The following is a 22,818-nucleotide window of genomic DNA, read 5'->3' on the forward strand; positions in this document are numbered from 1 at the left end:
GCTGGGGTCCCCTCACACAGACCTGGGCTCCTGCACTAGCGGGCTGACCTTGGGCGGTCAGAGTCTCTTGCCCGCACGTCTCCTCTGCTGTGGGTCCAGGGGGAAAACACTAGGTAAGAGTTCCTCGTCGTAGGAGCGGCTTAACTAGTAACAGGGAAGCGGCTGGGTAGTCACCACGCCCGCGGCTCCAGAGGGGGAAACAATAGCGGGCGGAGGTGGGCGGACAGCCTTCCGGGACCTGGGGGGCGGGGGCGGGGGCGCGGCCAGCCCAGCCGGCGGGCGGACGGACAGGCGGGGCGGGGCTCGGCGGTGACCCCTGGGGAGCGGCGCGCAGACTTTGATCCGAAACTCACGTTGCTCCTCGTTGCCTTCTCGAACGAGTCGGGCGCGCTGGAGAGCCGCCCCTTCCTCGGCCCCCAGGCGAGGTGTTTGTCTCCGGCGGCGCTGAGCTAGCGTGTGTGGCGCGGTGAGTGGTCCGCGGCCAGCGTTCTTCTTTCGGGAACCTTTTACCTGCCGGTGAGGTGGCTGAGGCTCGCGTAGACCCGGGCTACTAGCTGGAAGGATGTGCGGGGGCGGGGCGGGGGCCCGGGGAAGGTGCGTGCGGAGGGGACCACACGGAGAGGGCGCGCGCAGGGCCCGGGAGGGTGCGGGCGCTCAGAGGAGGGTGAGCGCGGGCGAGCGCGCGGGGAGGAGGGTGCGAGCGAGGAGGATGAGCAGGGTGCGTTGGGAGCGGGCTGTGTGGGGAGCCAGGCCAGGAAGGTGCGCGGGGAGGATGTGCCGGCAGGAGGGTGCGCTTCGAGGATGTGCGGGGAGCGGTGCCGGGAGGGTGCGCGCCGGGAGGGTGCTCTTCCTCCCATCCGCCGACCGCCGGCCTCTCTCGCGCGCCCCGCCACCGGCGGCGCGCGGCGGTGTGTCTGTCCGTATCCCGGCGAGGATCCACCGGGTGGAGGCGATGCGATGGGGGCGGAGCAGGGCAGGTTCAGCTCCCCCCGCCAAGCAGGGACCGGCGCTTCCCCGCAGCCCAAACCCTGGTGGAGAAGGGGTGCGGGAACAGCTAGAACTCCCCTTTTCATGGGGGAAGGAATAAAATTACATTTTGAAGAACGTTATTGAAGCTTCGGAGTTCAAATGGGCTCAAGTATAGGCTAAGCCAACATTTAACAAAGTGTTGTAATATGACACGAATAGAAATTGCACTGGGGGCGGGCCCTCTTACACTTCTTGTGTATGGCAAGCTGTCCTTGGACCTGGAAGAGTCCAGAGAGGAGAACCTCATGCATCTGGTCTCCCTTCCAGGTCGGGGCTTGGCGAGTGACTCAGGGTCACTGGCAGCCTTCCTGGCCAGCCTGGGACTGGCTTTAGGATTTCATCTCCTGGATGCAGAATGTGCCCCACTTTCCTGTTCTTAGTGCATCTCTGCTCATGCTCTGTACCCCTCAAATCCAACTGTGCTGGAATCATGCGTTGGGGAGGAAAAACTGCTATCCTCTTAGGTTAAATTCTTGGGGGACTGCAAATTAAAATGACAAGAGACAGATTAGCAAGAGAAAAGACAGAATTTGGAGGGAGTTCACAGAAAAATGTGAGTCCTGGAGGTGGTTAGAATTTGGGGTTTATAAATCATCTTAATAGGGGACGGGGAGGGGCAGAGGGGCACTTCTGAGAGAATAAATGACTTCTTAGAAGGAGGAGCACTTATGGAAACACAAAGGACTTTGGAAAGATAAATGAACCCTTAGAGAGGAGATGAGAGATGACAGTGACAATGTCTATTTGTTTCTTTTCAGAGAAGAAAATATTAGAGTTGCTTCCTACAAGGAGGGGATTCATGACATTTGAGTTCTTTTTGGAGGCTCTGCTTTTAGGCAGATAAGGGATTTCAGGAATTCAAATGTCTTCAGCTCAGAATAATTGTTATGCAACAGTGGCTTATTCTGTATCCCTTCACAAGGATCTAACATGAAGATCTCTGACTGTCAGTTCGTTGCTTCCAACCTTTCAGAGGCACCCAGTGACATGATGCTCAGGTATTTTATGGTGACACACACTGCTTGAGCATTTGGCCCCTGCCCATTCCCCTGATTCCATCTCCCTGAGCTGAGCTGGCTGAGTGGTTTCTCTGTCTGCTCCAGTGCTGCTTTCCTACACATCTTATGTGGTTTCATGTCTCCTTGCAGTAAATACTGTTAGTCCTATCTTCTCTCTACCACGTCTTTTCCTGGCTATTCCTAGTCAGGAATCATTAAGAACCAACCCATTACTCATGTTGAATGAAAGCAACCTCCCGGGTGCTCTTTGCACCTTCCTGGGCTCTCTGCTTTAGCTGGCCTGCAATGGAGTTCACTCTTGGCTGGCTGCCTTTGTTACAGTGAACTCTAGCTTCTCAGTGTCCTTGATCTTTCTCATCTCTCTTCATATCACACCCACCATAGCAGGTGCTTTTACAGTAGCCAGATTCTAAACTGAACAGGTATACCACGAGGGTCTGGGATAGTTACCTGTTAGTGATTTCACAAGTTACTTAAATGAGTAACGCATGCAATGCTTAGCACTTTCTGCTATCTTACAGATACTTATTGCTTTTTCTATTTATGTTAATAAAAAGATGAAAGATTTTACCCCAGTGAACTAAGCACTAGGCAAGCTCCAGAATTCCCCCTGCTATTGCAGTACCAGCCATAGCTCTTGCAAGATGAGGAGGGAGGAGGCAGGACCAGGTTGCACCTTGCTTGGGGTGAATAGCGCTGTCGTAGGCTAATTCAGTGACTGGGTTTGGCAAGTTGACTTTTCAGCTGCGCTGGAAACGAGAAGTGGAAGCTGCACCAGGGTTCCATCTGAGATTGTTACCGCACAGGGATGCTCATAAAAAGCCAATTATTATGGCATCAGCTTTTGAGAAAAGAAAAGGCTTTATTGTGAGGTCCACCAGCAAGGAGACCAGGGGCAAAGCTCTCAAATCTGTCCTGCCCGATGCACGGTTTGGGGCGAAGTTTAAGAGGTTAGGGAGAACATGCTGGTACTCAGAAATGCTGGTGGGGCAGGTTTTAATTGGAGAGCTTTAAACATTTATGGTAACGTGTGGAAGGGGCTTTAACACTGGATCTTCCTAGACAGCGGACCCCTCACTTCAGATAAGAGTCCGACTTTTTAAGTTCTGGTCGTGTCCTGGTCCTTTGGTTCTGAAGAGAGTGAGAATCTTTGGTTCTGGTATCATTTCAGGTCACGATTTTCTCCACTGTGCGTGTTCTGGCTACGTGACTTGCAAATTTTTTTGGTCACTGCTTCTGAAAAAAACCTCTTAATAACTCTGTTGATAAGATGGGGTCAGTTCGAGCTGGTCCTAGTGGGCCTGTGGTTACAAGATGATGCCGAGGCTGCAAGTCCATTTTACAACGTCAAGCACATAGCCTTAGGAAATGCATTCCACATACCATCTGTTGGAGGAAAAAGATCCAGGGTATGCAATAACTTTAATTCAGTAAAACAATTTAAAAAGAAGTTGTCAGAAATATTTCCTGAATTCTATGAATGACCTCTCCTAGTTAAACTGCACAAGGGTAGTGCTTGAGAATCCCTATCCCGTGTCCTCAGCATGCAGAAGCCAGGCCAGCTGAGTAGCCAGGCAGTCCCTCAGGTGTTCCCTCCTGTGGCTGAGACAGGGCCTTGAGGAGGCCTTTTGTCTGGGCCTTAAGTTGTCACCTGGAGTTGAGTGGACGGCAGTGGACCCTGGGGACTGGGACTCCTCTCCTTTTCTTCACTAAACCCTTTTGGGCCAAACTTTGACCTCAGTTGTACAGGGACTGCAACAGTCACTGGATTTATTTCCTGATTCCTTTGAAGTTTGGAGAAAATGCAGCCTTATTCACTTTTTTTTAACTTGAAAACTTCTTTTGAAATTCAAACATAGCACTGTGTCCCTGAATTGTTATTACTTCATTCTGAATTATCACCCGAGTGTCCTTTTACCAGAGTGAATACCCGCTCTCCTCCCACTGTCCGGCCCTCACCTGGGGGTTGGGGGGATGGCAGGGGGTGGTGCGGGGTAGGGGGCCACACCCTGTGAGAGTAACCTGCCGCAAGGGTGGACTGGCTTTTGTTCCCACCCTCTGCTCCAACTGGCCTAAGGGGAGACACTTCCTTCACCTCCTCAGTGGGTGGGTGGGGTGACCATATGATTTATCCTTCACACCCAGATCTTTTGAGAGTGAATTGCGGTTCTGATAGTTATGCCAGGACTCCCAAGGCAAACCTGCATGCGTGATCACTCCACCTACAGACATCCTAAGTTATTTAACAGAGAACTTTGCAAAAGAGCATTGCAAAAGTCTGTGGTGTTCTTTGCACACAGTTGGTTGAATAAAACCTCACCGAGTGCAGGGTTGGGGCGTGGAGAGGAGTAAGTTTTGGGGAGGCTCAGAGCGTGGAGGGGAGCACCTGCAAGCACCAAGAGTGCTGGAGTAAACAGGTCCGGGAGCAGACTCAGGAAGGAGCACGAGGTAAAGGACTGGGCAGGGAGCTGGATCCTCTGTTACAGGGGCAAGAAAAGCAGCAAGGTCTGGAGTAACACTTTCTCTGCAGGGCAGACGCCTTCTCTGCAGCCTGGTTCCCTTTTCTGGAAAATAGGGCTTGGATTCTCTGGTGAGCGTTCTGGGGAGTACCGTGCATTCTCTGATTCAGCTGCTGCACGCCCAGAAGGCGCCCCTAGTTCTTCCTCTTTCTAGCTCCCCACCCCCAAAGGAAGAAAGGGCCGCCTGGCAGGTACATATTGCTGGGGGAGGAACGTTGCCTGTCCCACAGAAACTGGCCCTGGAGACCATGACTCTGCATGACCCCAGGCACTGTTTCTTTTCTCAGTGGTGAAGTGAGAGCCCAGCAAGGAGGGCTGTGAGCTGGCTGCCCAGGAAGGTGAGTCTGCACATAGAATATGCAGCCCACTCCGCATGACCTTGTCAGGGCTAGGAGAGGTGGGACCTCAGGGAGAGCTCAGAGCCAGGGACTGCAGGGTGCTGCTGCTCACGGTTGTGTTTCCTGAAAACCAGACTTCTTCAGAAGCTGGGATGTCTTTGTAAATCTGTTTGATGGATGCTGAAGGCAAATTATGACCTAAGATTTTGATCACTGATTAAAATTCCAGTTTGTTTTCCCCACACCACCAAGCAGTTCTCCTTTACCAGCTGAGTGTCCTACAATTCAACTCAATTCTGACCCTGTTTACCTGGGGATAGCATCAGATCCCACAGCTTAAGGCTTCTGTCCCACAGGACTGCTCTCCCCACTTCACACTCACACTCCAGTCGAAGTCCAGATTGTCGCCTGTGCTTCTGACCCACCTGCTGTAGATCAGAGTTCCCTTGACCCCCTCTTGGGGTTTGATTAATTTGCTAGAGTGTCTCACAGAACTCAGAAACATTTTATTTACTAGATTACCGGTTTATTATAAAAGGCTATAACTCAGGAACAGCCAGATGGTGGAGATGCATAGGGTAAGGTATGGGGAAAGGGCGAGGAGCTTCCATGCCCTCTCCAGGCGCCACTCTTCACAAATCTCCACGTGTTCACCAACCTGAAAGCTCTCTAAACCCCGTCCTTTTGGGTTTTTTGGAGGCTTCATTACAGAGGCATGATTGATTAAATCATTGGCCATTGGTGATCAAGTCAACCTCCAGCCCCTCTCCCCTCCCCGGAGGTCAGGGGGTGGGACTGAAAGTTCCAACCTTCTAATCACCTGGTGGGTTCCCTTGGCAACCAGCCCCCATCCGAAGTGCTTTCCAAGGTGCCTCATTAACATAACAAAAGACACTTTAAATCACTCTCAACACTTAGGAAATTCCCTGGGTTTTGGAAGCATGAGCCAGAAAGGGACTAAGACCAAATATATATTTAATCACAATATCACAGACCAGAAGTCTATGACCCAGGGTCCCTCCATCAGGCATCATGGGGAACCACTGCCCTTAAGGCCCCCAGCTCCCCGCTCCTCCCCTTTGCCTGCGTTTGACCTGTGGCCCTGGTGGTGTGGGGTGAGGGCCAGTACCTCTTTTGAACTTCATTGCCTTCCTCAGCTCTCCTTAGCTGGACTGAGAGAGGCTGGCATTTCCAAAGAGGTGTCTATAAATGCCTAGGGAAGACAAAGCCCAGTGAAGAGAGACAAGGCAACAAATGCAGGCAAGTTTTTCCTACAATTGTAACCGAGCAAAGGGCTTGCTCTGCTCAGGGCAATCCAGTGCCAATCAATTGCAAACAAGTCAGTGGTTGAGAAAGGAAAGTTTATATGATTAGCCAGCACAATCAGAAGATGGTAAACTAGTGTCCTAAAAAGCCATCTTAAAGTCATACAGAATATATAGGGGAAATGGGTAGGGAAGGAGGGGGTTTAGGGACACCCACCATTCGGTGTGACGAACTTCAAAGTGCCACATCATCTCTTTCTTCTGTCATTCAGGATGGGTACCGATGCAGAGTTTTTCTTTCTGGAGGTCGTCATGTTCCTGGGGAACTCGGAAAATAAAGTCATCATCTTATGATAGCAGGAGTCATAATAGTAGCAGATCATGTATTTTGTAAAAGTGACAGGTGCTTAATCATCTAGGCTACGTGTAGGCTAGAATGTATTCTCAGAGACTAGTGAGTCAGAGTCAGAGTCACAATATTGCTTCCTTTCCCTAAGATGGCTTCCATCATGCTAACTTAAGATCTAGCTGTTACACAAACTCACTTCTTATAATATTCTCTGGTTTTCAGAATTTGCTAAAAATGGTCAGTATTTAACTGTGGTAATAAGAGTTATAAATCCCTTTCTCCAACAGGGGCCTTTGGAGTTTTATTTGGTGGGCTCTAGTTTTTTCATAGGTGTCTTGTGAGACACCAGGTCGAGAACCTGTCCTGGGAGTAATGGGCTGGCTGTATGCCGCAGACTCCACTCATCCTGGTTGCCAAACCCTGGCTTCACTTTCCTGTCTGTAAAGTGGACCGTGCCCTTCCCACCAGGCCTGGGGGAACTGGGAACCTGGCAGGTGCAAGGCTCTTGGGGACTCGAACGAGTTCACCAGCAGGTGCTCTAGCTCAGCTCTGCCCTTCTCCACAAGGAGACGTGGTCTTAGGTCAGTGTTCTGATTGCGGAGCCCCAGTAAAATCACTGCGGTTATGCCTGTGTGGTTTTTCCTGCCTCTGGCTTTGGAGTGCTGGCAGGGCAGAGGGTTGAGTCATACCTGCCTCAGGTCCCTCTCCTTTCCAAGGCATGTCCCTGAGAGCTGGAGCCTTTACCCTGATTTTTGCCTCTCACCTGAGCTGTCCTGGAGACATGACGGAGGACAGTTAAGATTCTAGAAGGGTGGGGCAGCCGGGCTGGTCTATCGGGTCAAGGCGGTCTTGGCTGGGAAGCCTGGAAGTGAGGAGAGGTTTTCTACCGAAGTATGAGATGCCAGCCCCCTTTGGCTTTTGGCCCATTTTTGCTAGCTCCTCTCTGAAATTAGCAACCCTCTGACTCAGACGTTTACATACATACCTGTGATGTAAATTCGTAAGGACTTCCACTTGGCTGCACTGACCTTCCGCAGGTTAGCGTGGCCTCGCTGTCAGGGTGACCTTGGTTCTACTGGGGGATTCACTAGTGTTAAATTAATTAAACACGGAGGCCACTAGACTGAGGGGGCTTTAATGCCGAGGCAGCCTGTGTTAGCAAACCAAAATCTGAGCCTGTGAATGCCTCAAGGTTACAAAATCAAAACGCTGAGGACAGCCAGCCTCAAATAGTCATCGAGGCTTCAAGCTGCAGCCCATCAGTGGTTTCCTCGGTTTGCTTCCGCGCCTTCTCTCTGTCTCTCTGCAGCTCCCTTCGGAGGAGCGCTCCGGGCCACTGTCCCATTAGACTGATTTGTGCTCCGATGAACTCTTAACATCTTTAATATGCTTCAGTTTGTTTTTGAACACTGTTTTGTGTTGTTTTCTCCTAGGGTCCTGCCTCAGCTGGGAGAATGGCCTCTTCAGGGGAACTTGAAAATCACAAGTAAGGTTCCGACCGCCTGTGGCTGGGCTGGGTTTTGGGTTCATCGAAATTACTTTGTGCCACAGTTTTCTGAGAGCTGACATGTGTGAACACATCTTATTCTTGTGGCAGAGCCCGAGGCCTGGAGGGGTAAGACGGGGTAGGCTCCTCATCGAGATGGCTAACAGGCTCCGGCACCGGGGCCTAGCTCTCAGCCCTTGGACTGTGTCCTCCCGGACGAGTGACGCCCGGGCGCAGACGTGTGCCCGGTGGGGTTCATCTTACTCCTGACCACTCTCCCGAAACACAGTCCCCTGCTTCTCTCTCGGCTCTTTCTTGGTTCTGAATCTTAAATACTTTCCTTGTTTCTTTGCAGGTTTTCCTAATTTTGGTTTGTTCTTCTCAGGGCCTCTCTTTTATGTTTGTTTTTACATTGCTGGAAAAGCAAGAATTTCTTATCTTCATCCCGATTCCTACGTGGACATTAAGTCTACTGATTTTTCTTGTTTCCTCCCCACCCACTGGGAGATCCTGTGAGTCACGCTGCAGTGGCCTCTCTCTGCTGGCCTCTGACCTGGACAGTGCCCTGCGTTGTGTATGGCCCCCTGGAGCCCTCGCCATGGGCTCCTTGGTTCCCTCCTGGGAGGTTTCTCAGGAGTTCCTCTGTGACCTCCTGAGGCCTCTCTGGAGCCTCTCACAGGGTGGTCACTGTCTAGGTCGTAATTCCACATGGACACCTGTCCCCCTCCTTCCTTCTCCGTGGGTTCTGAGGTCTGTCTTCATGTTTTGGGCTGCCGTCTCTGCATCACGTGCAGAGAAAACTTTTCAATTGAACTACTAGTCTCCCTGGTGCTTCAGTCGTTGACAGCCACAGATGCCCGGGCCCAAATTCCTGAGGCCCCTCAGGCTGAGGACCTCAGGGGCTGGTGGAGGGGCCGGGGTGGTTGAAATGAAGGCTGAGAAAGGAGGCTTGGACATCAAGTGCCATGTGTGAGACTCAGCTGGAGAGCTACTCCTTCTCTTCGCTTAGTAGTGATTTTACGCTCCCTCAATAGTTTTACTGTCGTGTGTGTCAGCCTCTTATTAAGATGCGGCTATGAACGTTTAAAATGGGGATTCTGATAGAACCTAACTTCTGCATCGGTTGTGAGCATTAACTAAATTATTATGTACCAGCTATTAATAATCATTTCTACCACAAAGTCAAATGCCTTCCATCTTACTAATCTTTGTATTCCTCACGCCCAGGGCAGGGCCTGACATGTGGCTGGTGTTAGATTCAGCTGAGGTTCCCCGAGCTCTCCCTTATTCCCTGCCCAGGACCCCCTCCTCATCTCTTCTAGTCCACCTGAGTACCTGGCCTAGGACACCTGGGCCAGTTTGTATAACAGTCCGTAGTGTTTTCTCTTCCCTGCTGGTAAACTCCTGGAATCAGAAGCCAGTTTTTGTTCATTTTTCATCTCACATGTTTCTTTTACATTGTAGGTGCTCAATGAATATTTGTTAAATCACTAAAGTGACAAAGTAAGATAAATTCACTTGAAATTGTGTGTGGACTAGAGAAATCATTTTGTAAGTAATATGTCTTTGACTTATTTTAAAATCCTTTAAAAAATAAGTTTGAGAGCTAGCCCTGACAGCCTAGTGGTTCAAGTTCGGTGCTCACTGCTTCCACGGCCAAGGTTCACTTCTCAGTTGCGGAACCACACCACCCATCTGTCAGTTGCCATGCTGTGGCAGTGGCTCACATAGATGAACTAGAACGAATTATGACTAGCATATACAACCATGTGTGGGGAAGAAAAAAAGAGGAAGATTGGCAAGAGATGTTAGCTCAGGGCAAATCTTTCCCAGCAAAGAAAAAAAAAAATTTAGGGCCGGCCTGGTGGCACAAGTGTTTAAGTGCGTGTGCTCCACTGCAGTGGCCCGGGGTTCGCTGGTTCACATCGTGGGTGGACACTGACGCACCGCTTGTCAAGCTATGCTGTGGCGGCATCCCATATAAAGTGGAGGAAGGTGGGCATGGATGTTAGCCCAGGGCCAGTCTTCCTCAGCAAAAAAAGAGGAGGATTGGCAGATGTTAGCTCAGGGCCGATCTTCCTCACCAAAAAAAAAAAAAAAAAAAATTAAGTTTGAGCATGTTCCCGTTCATTATGGTTCGTGTCCAGTTTATGTATTTTAAAATCGTTGTTGGTCTTCACAGTTACACACTATTTCCTTCTCCTCCTCTTCCTGGAATCAAAGAGACAAGGAAAGGTTTCTATTTTGAAGTATGTGACAACGTCTTAATCACATCCTGTTTCGTCAGTTCTGTCGCTGGTTAGCCCTTCCTTCTATTTGGTACTCTGCGTGTTCATAGCATCCTGAAGGAGAATAGGAAACGTAACTACATTAAACGCAATTGTCATTAAAGGAGCTTCAGATGCTGTGGCTGTGTTACGATGTCAGAATTTCAGCTTGGCATAGAGATCAAAAAGACTTTTTGGGAAAATTTAGGTATTGTCCTAACTACGCATGCTCCTGGATTTCGTCCCCTGAAAAGTGGCCTGCCCACCCCAGGAGAGTAAAGCAAACCTGAATCTGGAAAGCCAGGTGGCCTAGAAGGGCTGGTCGGGGGTTAGGGGCAGAAAGCTGTGGCTCTGTGCCTTGGGCAGGTTGCTTGTCCTTGCTGAGTGAGGTTTGCAGCATCTCTGCCCTGGGTGCAGGAATGTGAGCAGCCCTCAGCACAGTCCATAAATGATGCTGCTTTATGGATCGGCCCAGAGATGTCTGAAATCTAACACTTGCCCGTGACAGTCAACCAGCACCCTCCTCTTTATAAAAAGATCCTTCTGTCTGTCTTTAATATTTTGTGCTTATCCTTTCTATATCAGCCTTTTGAAAATATTCGAGTATGAGTTAATTTGGAGGCCATTCTAGGGAAATAGGATGGGAAATTTGAGAAACATGAAAGGAAGAAGCAACGGGATATAGAAGAGAGAGAGAACCCAGAGCTCTCCAAGTCTGGAGCCTGGGTGTCTGTTGTTGATGCCCAGTGCCAGACAGAACAGAGAATAGATGAAATAAAACAGGGGACAGATAAAATGGCAGATAAGATAGATGAGACAGGGAAGGGCCATTTCACCCTTGTTTTGCTTATCTGCTGCATGCTTGTGCTGCAGAGATTCAGAGATAAATAAGACACAGTCACCGTCGCCAGAAGATTTTTGTTACACAAGATAATTAAAATTATTACATTAATTATATAGATAATTATTATAAGAAGGTATAGGTAAGGTATAATGAGCATCATCTGGAGAGAGAACTGGAGAATGGACAAGATCTCGGAGGAGAGAACATCCCTGTGCCTGGAGGGCAGAGCAGAGGGCACCTCAGTTAGGGGCAGGAGACAGACGAGGACCAGCACTGGGGCAGAGAGTCACTGGGACAGTGTCGCCAGGGGAAGACAGGCTTTCAATACAAGTGAAAACTAGTGAGGAGTATTTAATCTTAAAGAAAGACCCAGGAAGGGGCCTGCCTCATGGCTTAGCGCTCCGCTACTGGCGGCCCGGGTTCAGATCCCAGGCATGCATCGATGCATCGCTTGTCTAGCCATGCTGAGGCGGTGTCCCACATACAGCAACAAGAAGGATGTGCAACTATGACATACAACTATCTACTGGGGCCTTGGGGAGAGAAAAGGGAAAAAAAGGAGGAGAATTGGCGATAGATGTTAGCTCAGGGCTGATCTTCCTCAGCAAAAAGAGGAGGATTGGCATGGACATGAGCTCAGGGCTGATCTTCCTCACCAAAAAAAAAAAAAAAAGAAAGACCCAGGAAAATGAGCAGTAAGAAAACATGTCGTTAATGGAAACTCCAGGGAGCGGAGATTTGGCTCGGTTGGTGGGAATGAGTTGAGCACGAGCAAGCAAGTAGAGGCAGGAAGTTCCAACAGCATAGCTGGTGTCTCCAGCAATCCATGTGGTGCATAATAATGTTGCCTCTTGGGAATTTGAAAGACAGTGGAAAGGACAGGTAGAAGTGGTGGGCAGACGTCACTTATATTGTCTAAAACATTCATGGCGGGCGACCCGGCTACTCACTACAAACACCAGCTCTGAGACCACTGGTGATTTAGCACAGGGTCCCCGTGTGCATCTTTGTTCTTGGCTGTCTTTTCACGCTGGGCCCTCTAATTTTCTCCCTCGGTTTTAACTATCACCCAGTTGCAGTGACACCAAGATGCAGATAGACAACTTCCTTTTATCAGCTCAAACGAAAAGGAAGCCCAACTTCCTTTTAGACACCTCCACACCTCAAACAGTGCCTTCAAAGGTGACCCCATATCTTACCTCTGAACTTAAATTTACACCACATGGATTCCCTCACTTTGGTGACCCCACTGTTATAAAAGCCAGAAATCTTGGACTCATTTTAGACTCTCTTTATCCCACAGATACAGTCAATGTGACCTGTAAGTTCAGTCGATTTTTAGCTCCTGAAGGATTCCTTTCCACTGATCCCCAGCACCTTGGTGCAAGCCCTCCTTTTGCCTGCTCGGAAGCTTGGGCTAGACATATCCAGGGTTTCCAGGCGTTGAGCCAACACACTGGTCAGCCTTTCATAGGCTCTCTAGGAGTGATAGTTCTAGAATGTGTATCTGCTTACCTTTCACTGACTTCTATCCCAAGTCCAAGCATGGCATCTAAGCTCCTCTGAATCAGTCTTGACCAGCTCCACTGCACCTGCACTTACTGTTCTGTTCTGTTGATACAGAACACACCAAACACCCCATTCCATCAGGTACCCCTGCCTTGGTGCATATTGTCCCTTTATCTGGAGTGGCCTTCCCATTTTGTATCCGCCGTGAGGAATCTTGCACATCCCTCTAAACCAGTGGTGAGAAGGGGCCAGAGAGTAACTACCTTCTGCTTTGGGGCCATTAGATCTCTCTCACAAATCCTCAGTTCTGCCGGTGTAGCCGTAGCACAGAAGCAGCCACATATAACACGTGAACGAATGAGCATGGCTGTGTCCCAACAAAACCCCAAAGAGCCAGTGGGCTGGCTGTGTCCTGCGGGCTGCAGTGACCGAGCTCTGCTCTGGACTCAGTCAGATACTGTCTTTCCTGCATGCTGCGCCTTCTCTGTCTCACAGTAGTTAACACTGTACAGTAATTGTTTTGCTTACATCTGTTTTTCTTACTCGATTTTGAGCATAATGGAGTCAGGAACTGTGTTAGAGTGATCTCTTAGGTCTGACCGAGTGACCAGAGCAGAGCAGGTACTCGGTGCAGGCATTAGCTCATGACTGAGTTACTAATAGTTTAGATAACTTGTTTTCCTGGGAGGTAATCTGTTATCACACCCAAAACAATGATAAATAAATAAAAATAAAATTGGCATTATAGCTATTCAGAGCATCTGTTTGGTAGAGAAATGTATATTGTCAGTTGGATTTTGAGATATTAGACATACCTGCCGAACACTGGTACCCCCTAGGAAGAGGCCACTACCTTAGAGACTTGAGTCACAGTGAAGCATCTCCCCACACAGAATGGCAGGAGTTCTGCCGTGTATTGACTTGATGGGCTACGTTTAAACAGGAGTGAGAACGTGCAAACTGGCCCGTGTAAAGTCATGTGATGATATTCCAGATCACAGGCCGCTGAGACTTTCATCTCTTGCATCTTTTTTTCTTTCTTTCAGAGTTAGATTGAGGAGGAAACATGATCAGTGGGTTCTGGGGCAGAAAGTCAGACTGAGGAGGAAGAAAAAGAAGGTCCTGATCGCTCTGAGCCAAGGATCCATGTCTATCTCCCTCTGTGCCCCTGGCACCTGGCAGGCCTGGGTTTCCTGCTGGGCAGTGCACCTGTCTGTGGGAGTCAGGAGGGCACAGACGTCAAAGGCGTGTTTAGGGTTTGCTCTAAGGGATTTGTCTGGTGAAGATGCAATCTAGACTTAGGCGTCTAGTTTTGTAAATAAAGTTTCACTGTAACACAACCACACTCATTTGGTTGTTGTCTATGACCACTTTCATGTGACAGCAGCAGAGTTGAGAAGTTGTGACAGAGCCCATGTGGCCTGTAAAGCCAAAAATACTTACTGTCTGGATTTTTATGTTGGAAAGTTTGCTGACCCTTATACTAGGCCAGCAGCATGCTGTCCGGTAGAAACAATTATGTGAGCCACACGACTTTCTAGTAACCATATTGGAAGAAACCAAAATGAAAAGGTGTCTTATCTCCTCACTCCCATTGGACATTGTACAGGAGAAGTGCTGGCTAGTGCAACAAGACAAGAAAAAGAAATACAAGGTTATCTCTTGTAAGATTGGAAAGGTTATCTCTGGGTGGGAGAATTAGAGGAATTTTTTCTTCTATTTCTGTCCATATTTCCTATGGTGAACATATTAATTTTACAGTCAAGTTTATGTGTTGAATGAACGTGAGGTGGGTCACAACTGGGTATACTCTCGATAAGGGGTGATGTAGCATTTGTTCTTTGTACTTTTTTGTGCTCTTCTGAGTTCTTTCTGATCACCCTCCAAACAGGGGCCCTGGGTATGAAGAGGGGTATTGAGGGGAAGGAGAAGGGGGAAGAATGGAGACAGGGAAGTGGGAGGCTTTGCCATGCTAGGGTATCTTATGCTACCCACCGTGTGCTGCATGCATCTCACTGACAGAGGGCACTTCTGTAATCATGTCGGCCGCTGGACACTGGTGTTCCGTAAACTTTCTGCTTTCCTTTTTTGTAACAGTGACTGCTTCGTAAAACTTTGCAATCCACATGTAGCAACCATGAAAGAAGATGTTCTCTACCATTTCAACCTCAGCACCACCACACATGATTTCCCAGCTATGTTTGGAGACGTGAAGGTAAAAAGCAGGACTTTCGATTCTGTCTTGGGATTTGTCTTGAGATCAACCTGCTTGTAGGTGATACAGGTAGATTTCCTCCCCGAGACTGAGGTGACGGAGGACAGGTTCATGAAGTAACATGCTTATCAGAGTTTTGTAAATTGTTCCTTTTCAAGTACGTAAATCAGCAAGTAAAAATTATCGTTTAAGTACAGCCATATTGGTTCCTAGTTAATCTCTTACAAATTTAGTATATAATGGAAACAGTATAAAATAAATTTGCTAATGCTTCATTGAGAGAAAAGGAAAAGGGAGATACAGAACATTTTCTAGAGGAGCAAGGGATACTAAGTAGGAATAATGATGTTGTGTCTGTTGTTTGTAATTAAGATGCGTATTGATACTATTTAATTGCCTTTAATGGCTTATTTTGCTGAATGCAGCTTCCAGTGCATTTTCTCTACAAAGTCTTAAGTTCCTGTGTTCTGATTTGTCCTTGCACAGGACTTTTAAAATGTCTAATCCTGTGGGTAAAGATGGACTGATGTTTAGAATTCAAATCAAAACAAACAAGTGACACTGGAGTCCCTTGCGGCTACATGGGATCATCATATCCCACGGGAGTTGTGTCCCATCAGCCACTGTGGTCTTTTGTGGTGTTCAACTGTGGGACGACTTTCCATGTGTCCTGAATTGATTCAATTTTCATTCTTCCATGAAGTTTAACTATAATTTTTTCTAGGCTTATAGAAATTTTCTTTTTTGTGTTTAGAAACTAATAATTATTTGATCATCAGACTCCTTAAAACTGGCTTATTTTCTTGTTTTCTTATATAAGACAAAATGAAAAGTAAGTTTTCATATACGGTGCTTTGCAGATTAAAGGTTTTACTTCTCTGAGAGCCACCCACCCCCCAAAGCTACGACTTCTCAAGCCCCCATTGGGCCCCTGGCTCTTTCCATGCGTTGACCATTTGGCCCTCGGATGGCCAGGTGAGAGGCGGCGGTTAGAGGCCCATTTTACAGATGGGCTGTGGGGCCCTGGGGGCATAGTGAGGAGCCTGCACCCTCTTACTGCAAACCCAGGCTCCTTCCCGTACAGCGAGCTGCTGTCCACATATGGACGGAGACCGGGCAGGCATGGAACCTGGAATTACTTTCCTAGAGAGAGCGAGGGTCTGGTTTTCCTGCATTTTGTGGAGCCGGTTGCTCTGCACTGCCGGGGCCTCTTGCACTGGGTGGTGATTTCATGAACCGGGGATTCTCAAACTCGAGTGAGCATCAGAATCACCAGGAGGGTTACACTGCTGGCTGCCCAGACACAGCAAGTCCAGGCTAGGACCAGGGAGCTGGAATTTCTAGCAAGTTCTAGGAGATGCTGATGTTGCTGGTCAGGACCCCCCTTGAAGACCTTCCGTGTAGACCGTGTGCTGCACCTGCACTGATGGGGACTCTGCTCTCTGTCTGCAGTTTGTGTGTGTTGGGGGAAGCCCTTCCCGGATGAAAGCCTTCATCAGATACGTGGCCTCAGAGCTGGGCCTTGACCGCCCAGGAGTGGACTATCCCAACATCTGTGCAGGGACGGACCGCTACGCCATGTTTAAAGCGGGACCTGTGCTGTCTGTCAGTGTGAGTACCTGCTGCTCGTGGGGGCTCGGTGCTCGGGCTCTGCAAGCTCCCCGCCCGCCCTCCACACACATAGACCAGGTGTTTACTCCATCAGGCTGGGACCAAGGTGAGCCCGCAGCTGGGCTGCAGAGATGGTGGGGCCCAGGCTCCAGCCCTCCAGGCCCAGCCTCTAGGAGAGACCACACGCAAATGCAAACATATGTCCACATACACCCAGCTGTATACACACGGTGAAGGTCTCAGGGTGGAGACATGGGAGGAGGTGAGCTGCCTGGACCAAGGCCGTGAGGAGGGCCACAGCCAGGTACCAGGCCTAGGTCCTCTCTGCCACCTCACAGTGAGTTACTTCATACTCACTGATTTAGCAATGAGTGGACACAGAAATGTTTGATGTTCCATGAAAAAAACCTTCTCGTTTTCTAGTTTTGGTTGCTAGAGAGTTAAGGCTATCCCTGTGGTTGAGATGAGTACTCCTCTCTCTCTGGTCAGCTGAGACATCTGGTAGCATCAGCCATCCAGAACACACCAGTGAGTCAAGATGTTATTCAGTCCAGATAATTCATGGAAGCATAAATTATGCAAGACACCGCAATAAACACATTCTCAAAGGAATGCTTCTGCCTTAGGAGCAGCACCTGGAAGTGCTGAGGGCATCCCAGAAGGGGTATCGTGGAAGATGTGGCACTGGGAGGGCCTCTAAAGAAGGGCAGGAGGCGAGGGGTAGAGAGACTCCAATGGGAGGAAATGGCACAGGCAGAACCAGGAAGCATCAGTGTCCAGGGGCCTGAGAGACAGCCACTTACTTAGTTTGGCTGAAGCAGAGAGTGAATGGAGAAAAGTGAAAACAGCTAGAACTCCAACAGGTGTGTGTGGGGTGGGCATTTGTGCAGGGCTTCCAGTGCCAGTGGGGCTGTTTGTTACCTAGCAGTAGCAGGCTGTGGCATGGTTACCTAGCAGTAGCAGGCTGTGGCTTCCATGCTGACCCTCCAGTCCTCAGCTGCTACCTGTTTCCCAGGATGTGTGGATCAAAGGGGGCCATCTATTCAACAGCTTCGTGCAAACCTTCACACTTCCCAAAGTGTTAATAGTTTTAAATTTACGTTTTGAAGTATATCTGCTGTTGCTGCCAGTTTGAAATGCGCCACAGAACACTCAAAGGCACCACCTCAGGCTTAACCTTGGTGTTTCTTCCTGGTTCCAGCACGGTATGGGTATTCCTTCCATTGCAATCATGCTGCACGAGCTCATCAAGCTGCTGTACCATGCCCGGTGCTCCGGCGTCACCATCATCCGCATCGGCACCTCTGGTGGGATAGGTAAGTGTGCGGAGGGTCCTCTGTCTGTGGCGAGCCTTGAGTGGACGAGGACCTGGAGCCACCTTGCAGCAGGCCAGTGTGGGGCGGGCTTGAGCGCTAAGATCTTCTTCCTTGGCTTTGTTCCAGGAAGCTCATGAGCAGGAGGCATGAAAAGAAGGTTGTTTTGTTATTTTTTTTGTTCAGCCCGTTCTCCCAGCCTGCACCCCAGGAATGTTAGTGGAGAGCCCCAGGCCGTGCGTATGCAGAAGCGCGTCCTTTGGGTTATACCCTGTGCCTTCTCGTTGCTCGATCATCTCTCTTATTCTTTCTAATCCCCTTCTTCTTTGCTTTTCTCCTTTCCTTTGCTCACCTCTCCTCCCTATTCCTGCAAGGATTTGAAGCACCTTGTGAGAAAACCGTCAGGAAAGTCAAAGGGGAAGAGAGAGATGGAAAACAAAATTGAGATAAGTGTCCTTAAGTTACCTAAAAAGTCCCCAGCCCTCAACGTGGTTTTGTTTGATTTTGTTTAAACACCACAAAGACAGCAAAGAAAGAATAGGATGCAAGGAGAAAGCAAAATGCTGAAAGTTGTGTTGGGTTTTAAGCCAAAGTTTGTTTGGCAAATTCGTCTTAGATGAGTTGTCCTCCTCTGTCCAATTCTGTGCCAGTCTTTCTGCTGAAAACTGGGTCCTGGCAATTCTCGCTCCCACCCGGGAGCTTGGAGCTGCCGGAAGGCACCTGCAGTAGCCTCGCTGTTACCGGCCCAGCCTGTCCATTTGTTTCTGACCGTCTGGGCCTGGCCTCTCCTGGATTTATAGTAATTCTCAAATTTAGGTTTTCTGACCATGAGAGGGGATTGCTGTAGACCCCAAATCTTCTGGATGCATTATCTGGTTTTCTCATTTCCTTATACTGACAAATTGATATGCAGAATCTGTGTTTGCAGATTATAATTCAATGTTTAAAGAAGTTGTTCTCGGGAAAACATACCAATGCCCATGAGCTGTCTGGGTCCTGCAGGCTTGATCTCTGATGCCATTGACCAGATAGATACTTACAGCTGTGCACTCATGCCAGCGTCTGCCAAGAACTCGAGCAAATCGTTCCTGAGTTCTTGCTTTGGAGGGATTTTTAAAATAGGTGATCAGAGAGAGTTCTGGAGGGAGTGGTGTAGATTTTGTCTCCTGCAGTTGCCCCATAAAAATGGACAGATCAGTTAGAGAGCCAAACCCTAGATCCCCAGACAAGATTGATGACCAAGTGTGACACAGTGTCCCCACAAATCCCAAAATAGGAATGGTGGGTGGGTGGGTGGTATGGGCACCCGCTCGAGAGGAAGCATGGGGTGGCTACAGGTTTCTGAGAACAGAGCAATCCCCAAATAGCCACCAGGTACTTCTGGGAAAGTGCAGGACCTGTGTTAGGAGCAGCAGCTGACACTGGGAGGGGGTTTGCATGCTCTGATTTGAGGGTGATGCTAACATCTGAAGGGGCTTGAACTTTCTGGGCCCTATGAACTCATGAAAGCTGTCAGCCCGAGCTTTCTTCCAGGTCCAGCCTCAGTGTGGGAAGAACCTGCTAAGAGCAGAGTTTGAGTTGACCAGACAGGGACCAAAATGGCAAGAGAGAAAATCCAGACACACATTCACAGGAGAGCAAAGCAGAGCCAGGTCTTAGTGCTCTGCCACATTCCTACGTCTCCCTGGAGCCGCCTGGGGCTCCAGGACAGATCTCCTGACTTCTTCCTCCTTCCTATATGTTTAGGAAAACCAGGTTCACGTTAAAATAAGTATCAAGAAAGGCTCATGGTCAAATCCCATACAAAGTTATTACAAGACCAAAGAATAAGGAGCAGAACAATGTCCCCACAAACATGAACGTACCTGGGAAGGGATGCCCGGGCCCCAGTAAGGCATCAGTCCCAGAGGAAGATACGATTGGTCAGGAGTCGGTAATTGTTGGAGCTGGGTTTGGGTGTGTGGGGGTTCATTATACTATTCTTGTCTACTTTTGTATTTACTTGAAATCTTAAATAATTAAAAGGTACAAAACAGGGACCAATTAAACACATCCTGGTAATGGAGTGCCCGACAGTTACAAATGGCGAGTACGGGAAGGCGTAAAACACTTAGCACAAGATGGGCAGGTTCCTGGCAATTTCTGCTTTCTTCTTTGTACTTTTCTCTTCTGTATTTTCTGCAATGTTTATGCATTAATTACTTTTATCATCAGAAGAAAACATTTGATGCAGGAAATGGATCCTTACCTATTTCTCTTTAGAACGTTACTGATGCTTCAGTATTTTGGTGCGTAGATGGATCATTTTCCTTTCTGCATATGCTTTGCTGTGCCCCTTTCCGCCCCCAGTGGCCGTGACGTCTACTTCTTCCTTCAGGTCTGGAGCCTGGCTCTGTGGTCATTACTCGGCAGGCAGTGGATGCCTGCTTCAAGCCGGAGTTCGAGCAGGTGGTCTTGGGGAAGCGAGTTGTTCGGAGCACGGACCTGGATGAGCAGCTTGCGCAGGAGCTGATGGAGTGGTCCACAGACCTGAGTGAATTCACCACGGTCGTGGGAAACACCATGTGTACCCTAGACTTCTATGAAGGTGAGAGGGATGGGCGTGGCCTCCCAGTGGTGGGCTGGTCTCCTGCATGGGGCTCTCCCTATCGCCCCTGGCTCTTCTCTCGTCAACATTTCCACAGTGGTGGTAACACTCTGCTTCTGAGCGGGCGGTTTGGGCTCCAGGGCAGGCAGGGCCTGGAGGGATCAAAAGTGTCCCTGTGTCCTGGTGGGTAACATGGTGTTGGCATGCGGAAGGAACTACTATGTGCGTGTGGTGCGTGCACCCAAGTCAACGTTGGCGCATCTCCACGTGTCTGCAGGGCAAGGCCGTCTGGACGGTGCTCTCTGCTCCTACACGGAGAAGGACAAGCAGGAGTATTTGCGGGCGGCCTACGCGGCCGGCGTCCGGAACATTGAGATGGAGTCCTCAGTCTTTGCTGCCATGTGCAGCGCGTGTGGCCTCCGAGGTAGGTGGGCATTTGGTCGCCGCAGTCCTCTTCCCTTCCTCCGCCCTACTGGCTCAGCCTCCACGCTCTCCTCCGGATCCTCCTCCTGGGCCCCCCACCAGCACCTGCCTTCTGCCCACCCCACCCCCAAGGCGTGTTTCTGGACGGGGTGCATCCCTCACCCCTGTGCTCTGACCACCTTTGATTGTCATGCGGTCAAATGCAGGATTGTGAGTGTCTCTGCCATGACTCGCATGCCGCTAAGTGGGATGAGAAGGATGCTCGAAAGACCCGCCTCAGCTCAGGTCAGGTTTTGCTGCCAACCCTGCAGTGAAGCTGGCTTTCAGAGCTCTCTGGATTTTTGATTTGGGGTTAATCCTCCCCTGAGTTCCTAGAAGGCCCAGCTCTGCCTTCTAGAATTCCTGCCTCCTGGAAGACCTTCTAAGCCTTTCTGTGTTTTCCATCTACCAACACACCACTGTTGGCCCCTTCTCCTGAGCCGACAGCAGAAGCAGAAGTGACACCTCGTCTGTCTCGGTGAACTAAACTGGAAATCCGGTCTTTGTGTTGACGTGGCCTTTCTCTTTGCAGCGGCTGTGGTGTGTGTCACTCTCCTCAACCGCCTGAAAGGGGACCAGATCAGCAGCCCTCACGAGGTGCTGGCCGAGTACCAGCAGCGGCCTCAGCGCCTCGTGGGCTACTTCATCAAGAAGTGCCTCTCGATGGCCTGAAGTCCCCTAAGTCTCGAAGATGAGGTCATAGTTGCTGCAAATAAAATCATTGTCAAAATCTCCTTTTGTGTGACTTCGTGCACACTTTATGTAAGAATTTGGGGAATTGGGTTGCATTTCAGAGGCAAAGAATCCTGCATTAACTGCACAGGAAATTTTTTTTTAAAGCCCTATTGGAACATTTTCAACGACATTAGCCTGATTTGGGTTTTCTTTAAGAACATTCCTCTGAATATTTAAAGGTTTTCTCAGGAAAATTTTCAGACTTTTACAGTCTACTAGTCGTCAGATTTCACATCACTAAGCAAGAAATCTGATTATAGTGCCAGAAAAATCATTTCCTGATATATTTTTAGAATTCTGTACACCACGTATAATGAGAGACTACTGAAAACCAAAGAAGCAGATATCAGGAGTTGGAGAAGTAAATGCACACGTGAATATGCATATATACATACACAATTCCCCAGTTACATTCAGCCACATTTCAGGAACCTCCTACATCAGCCTAGTCACATTGCATTGATTCCCTGTCTGTTCTCCACCATGCTAGCTAGATGGATTTGGGTCCACCTCCCTGTGGATGGGAATGATGCAGCTCTGTGTCTAAGACAGGCTGTTCCGCCTGTCTGCCCACAGCTCGCTGGCCTCAGGTCCACTCACCCCTGGCCTTGCACTGCTCCTGCAGGCTGCACTCCTGGCTACTGTCTTCCTTATCTTGCTTCTGGGGTCATTCATGCAGTGGGCCCAGCTGGGAGACTGGGGGGTGCGGAAGGGAGAATCCAGGGTCCTCGCCTGTCTCAGGTGAGTCTGGCAGTAACCACCTCTGGGTTGTCCTCAGGTCCCCCCAGCCCAGTGGTGGTTGAGTCTTGGGGCGTTGCTGACTCCTGGGTTTCTGCAGTTGACTCGTTAACACTTATACATCAGTGTGGCCAATTCCCAGTATTCGATTGTTTTAAAGGCTTTGAGGTAGGTTGTTGCTGACAGCACACTGAGGCATGCACTCATGCTGCTCAGCTCTGCGTGGCCGTGAGTTATGTGACTTTGCAGGATGTGAGGAAGCATGTTGGAACCATGGTATTGATGTATGTGTGTAGTCCCCTTCCCAGATATTCTAAGATTCACCCCAAATTGATGGTTGCTAATCAGGTCATTCAGGATGCACTGAGCCAGTGCACTCTTTCCGATGCTGAGAGCCAGACACCCTCCCCTCCCATCTTCTCATGCGCTGGAGGCTGTAGTATGGACTCTCCGTGGAGAATGTATCATTTGAAGCTTCTCCCTGGGCACCCCCAAGTGGTTATTTGCTGCACCTCGAATGTAAGGCTGTCCA

General features: G+C 49.3%; 1 protein-coding gene and 1 long non-coding RNA gene across 6 annotated transcripts in view; one reads left to right on the top strand and one right to left on the bottom strand.

Annotated features, from left to right (window-relative positions):
- Positions 1-91, bottom strand: part of LOC131400081 (uncharacterized) — a 32,812-nt gene extending 32,721 nt beyond the window's left edge. For both annotated transcript variants that reach the window (XR_009217288.1, XR_009217287.1), the window contains exon 1: positions 23-91. This is a non-coding gene — a long non-coding RNA (uncharacterized LOC131400081). The remainder of the gene's footprint in view (positions 1-22) is intronic.
- On the top strand, positions 27-21,547 carry UPP1 (uridine phosphorylase 1). 4 transcript variants are annotated; one of them, XM_058534785.1, is made up of 8 exons: positions 27-113; positions 7,953-8,005; positions 14,723-14,840; positions 16,293-16,451; positions 17,653-17,767; positions 20,142-20,351; positions 20,629-20,775; positions 21,346-21,547. In XM_058534785.1, exons 2-8 carry the CDS (start codon positions 7,974-7,976, stop codon positions 21,483-21,485), a joined length of 921 nt encoding a protein of 306 aa, XP_058390768.1. In that variant the 5' UTR covers positions 27-113; positions 7,953-7,973; the 3' UTR covers positions 21,486-21,547. The 4 variants fall into 4 exon arrangements, with proteins under 4 accessions (XP_058390768.1, XP_058390766.1, XP_058390767.1 ...); XM_058534783.1 differs by lacking the exon at positions 27-113 and adding an exon at positions 374-466; XM_058534784.1 differs by lacking the exon at positions 27-113 and adding an exon at positions 443-516.
- The last annotated feature ends 1,271 nt before the right edge of the window (positions 21,548-22,818 follow it).

The sequence above is a fragment of the Diceros bicornis genome, chromosome 41 (assembly GCF_020826845.1).
Source record: "Diceros bicornis minor isolate mBicDic1 chromosome 41, mDicBic1.mat.cur, whole genome shotgun sequence".
Classification (NCBI taxonomy): domain Eukaryota; kingdom Metazoa; phylum Chordata; class Mammalia; order Perissodactyla; family Rhinocerotidae; genus Diceros; species Diceros bicornis.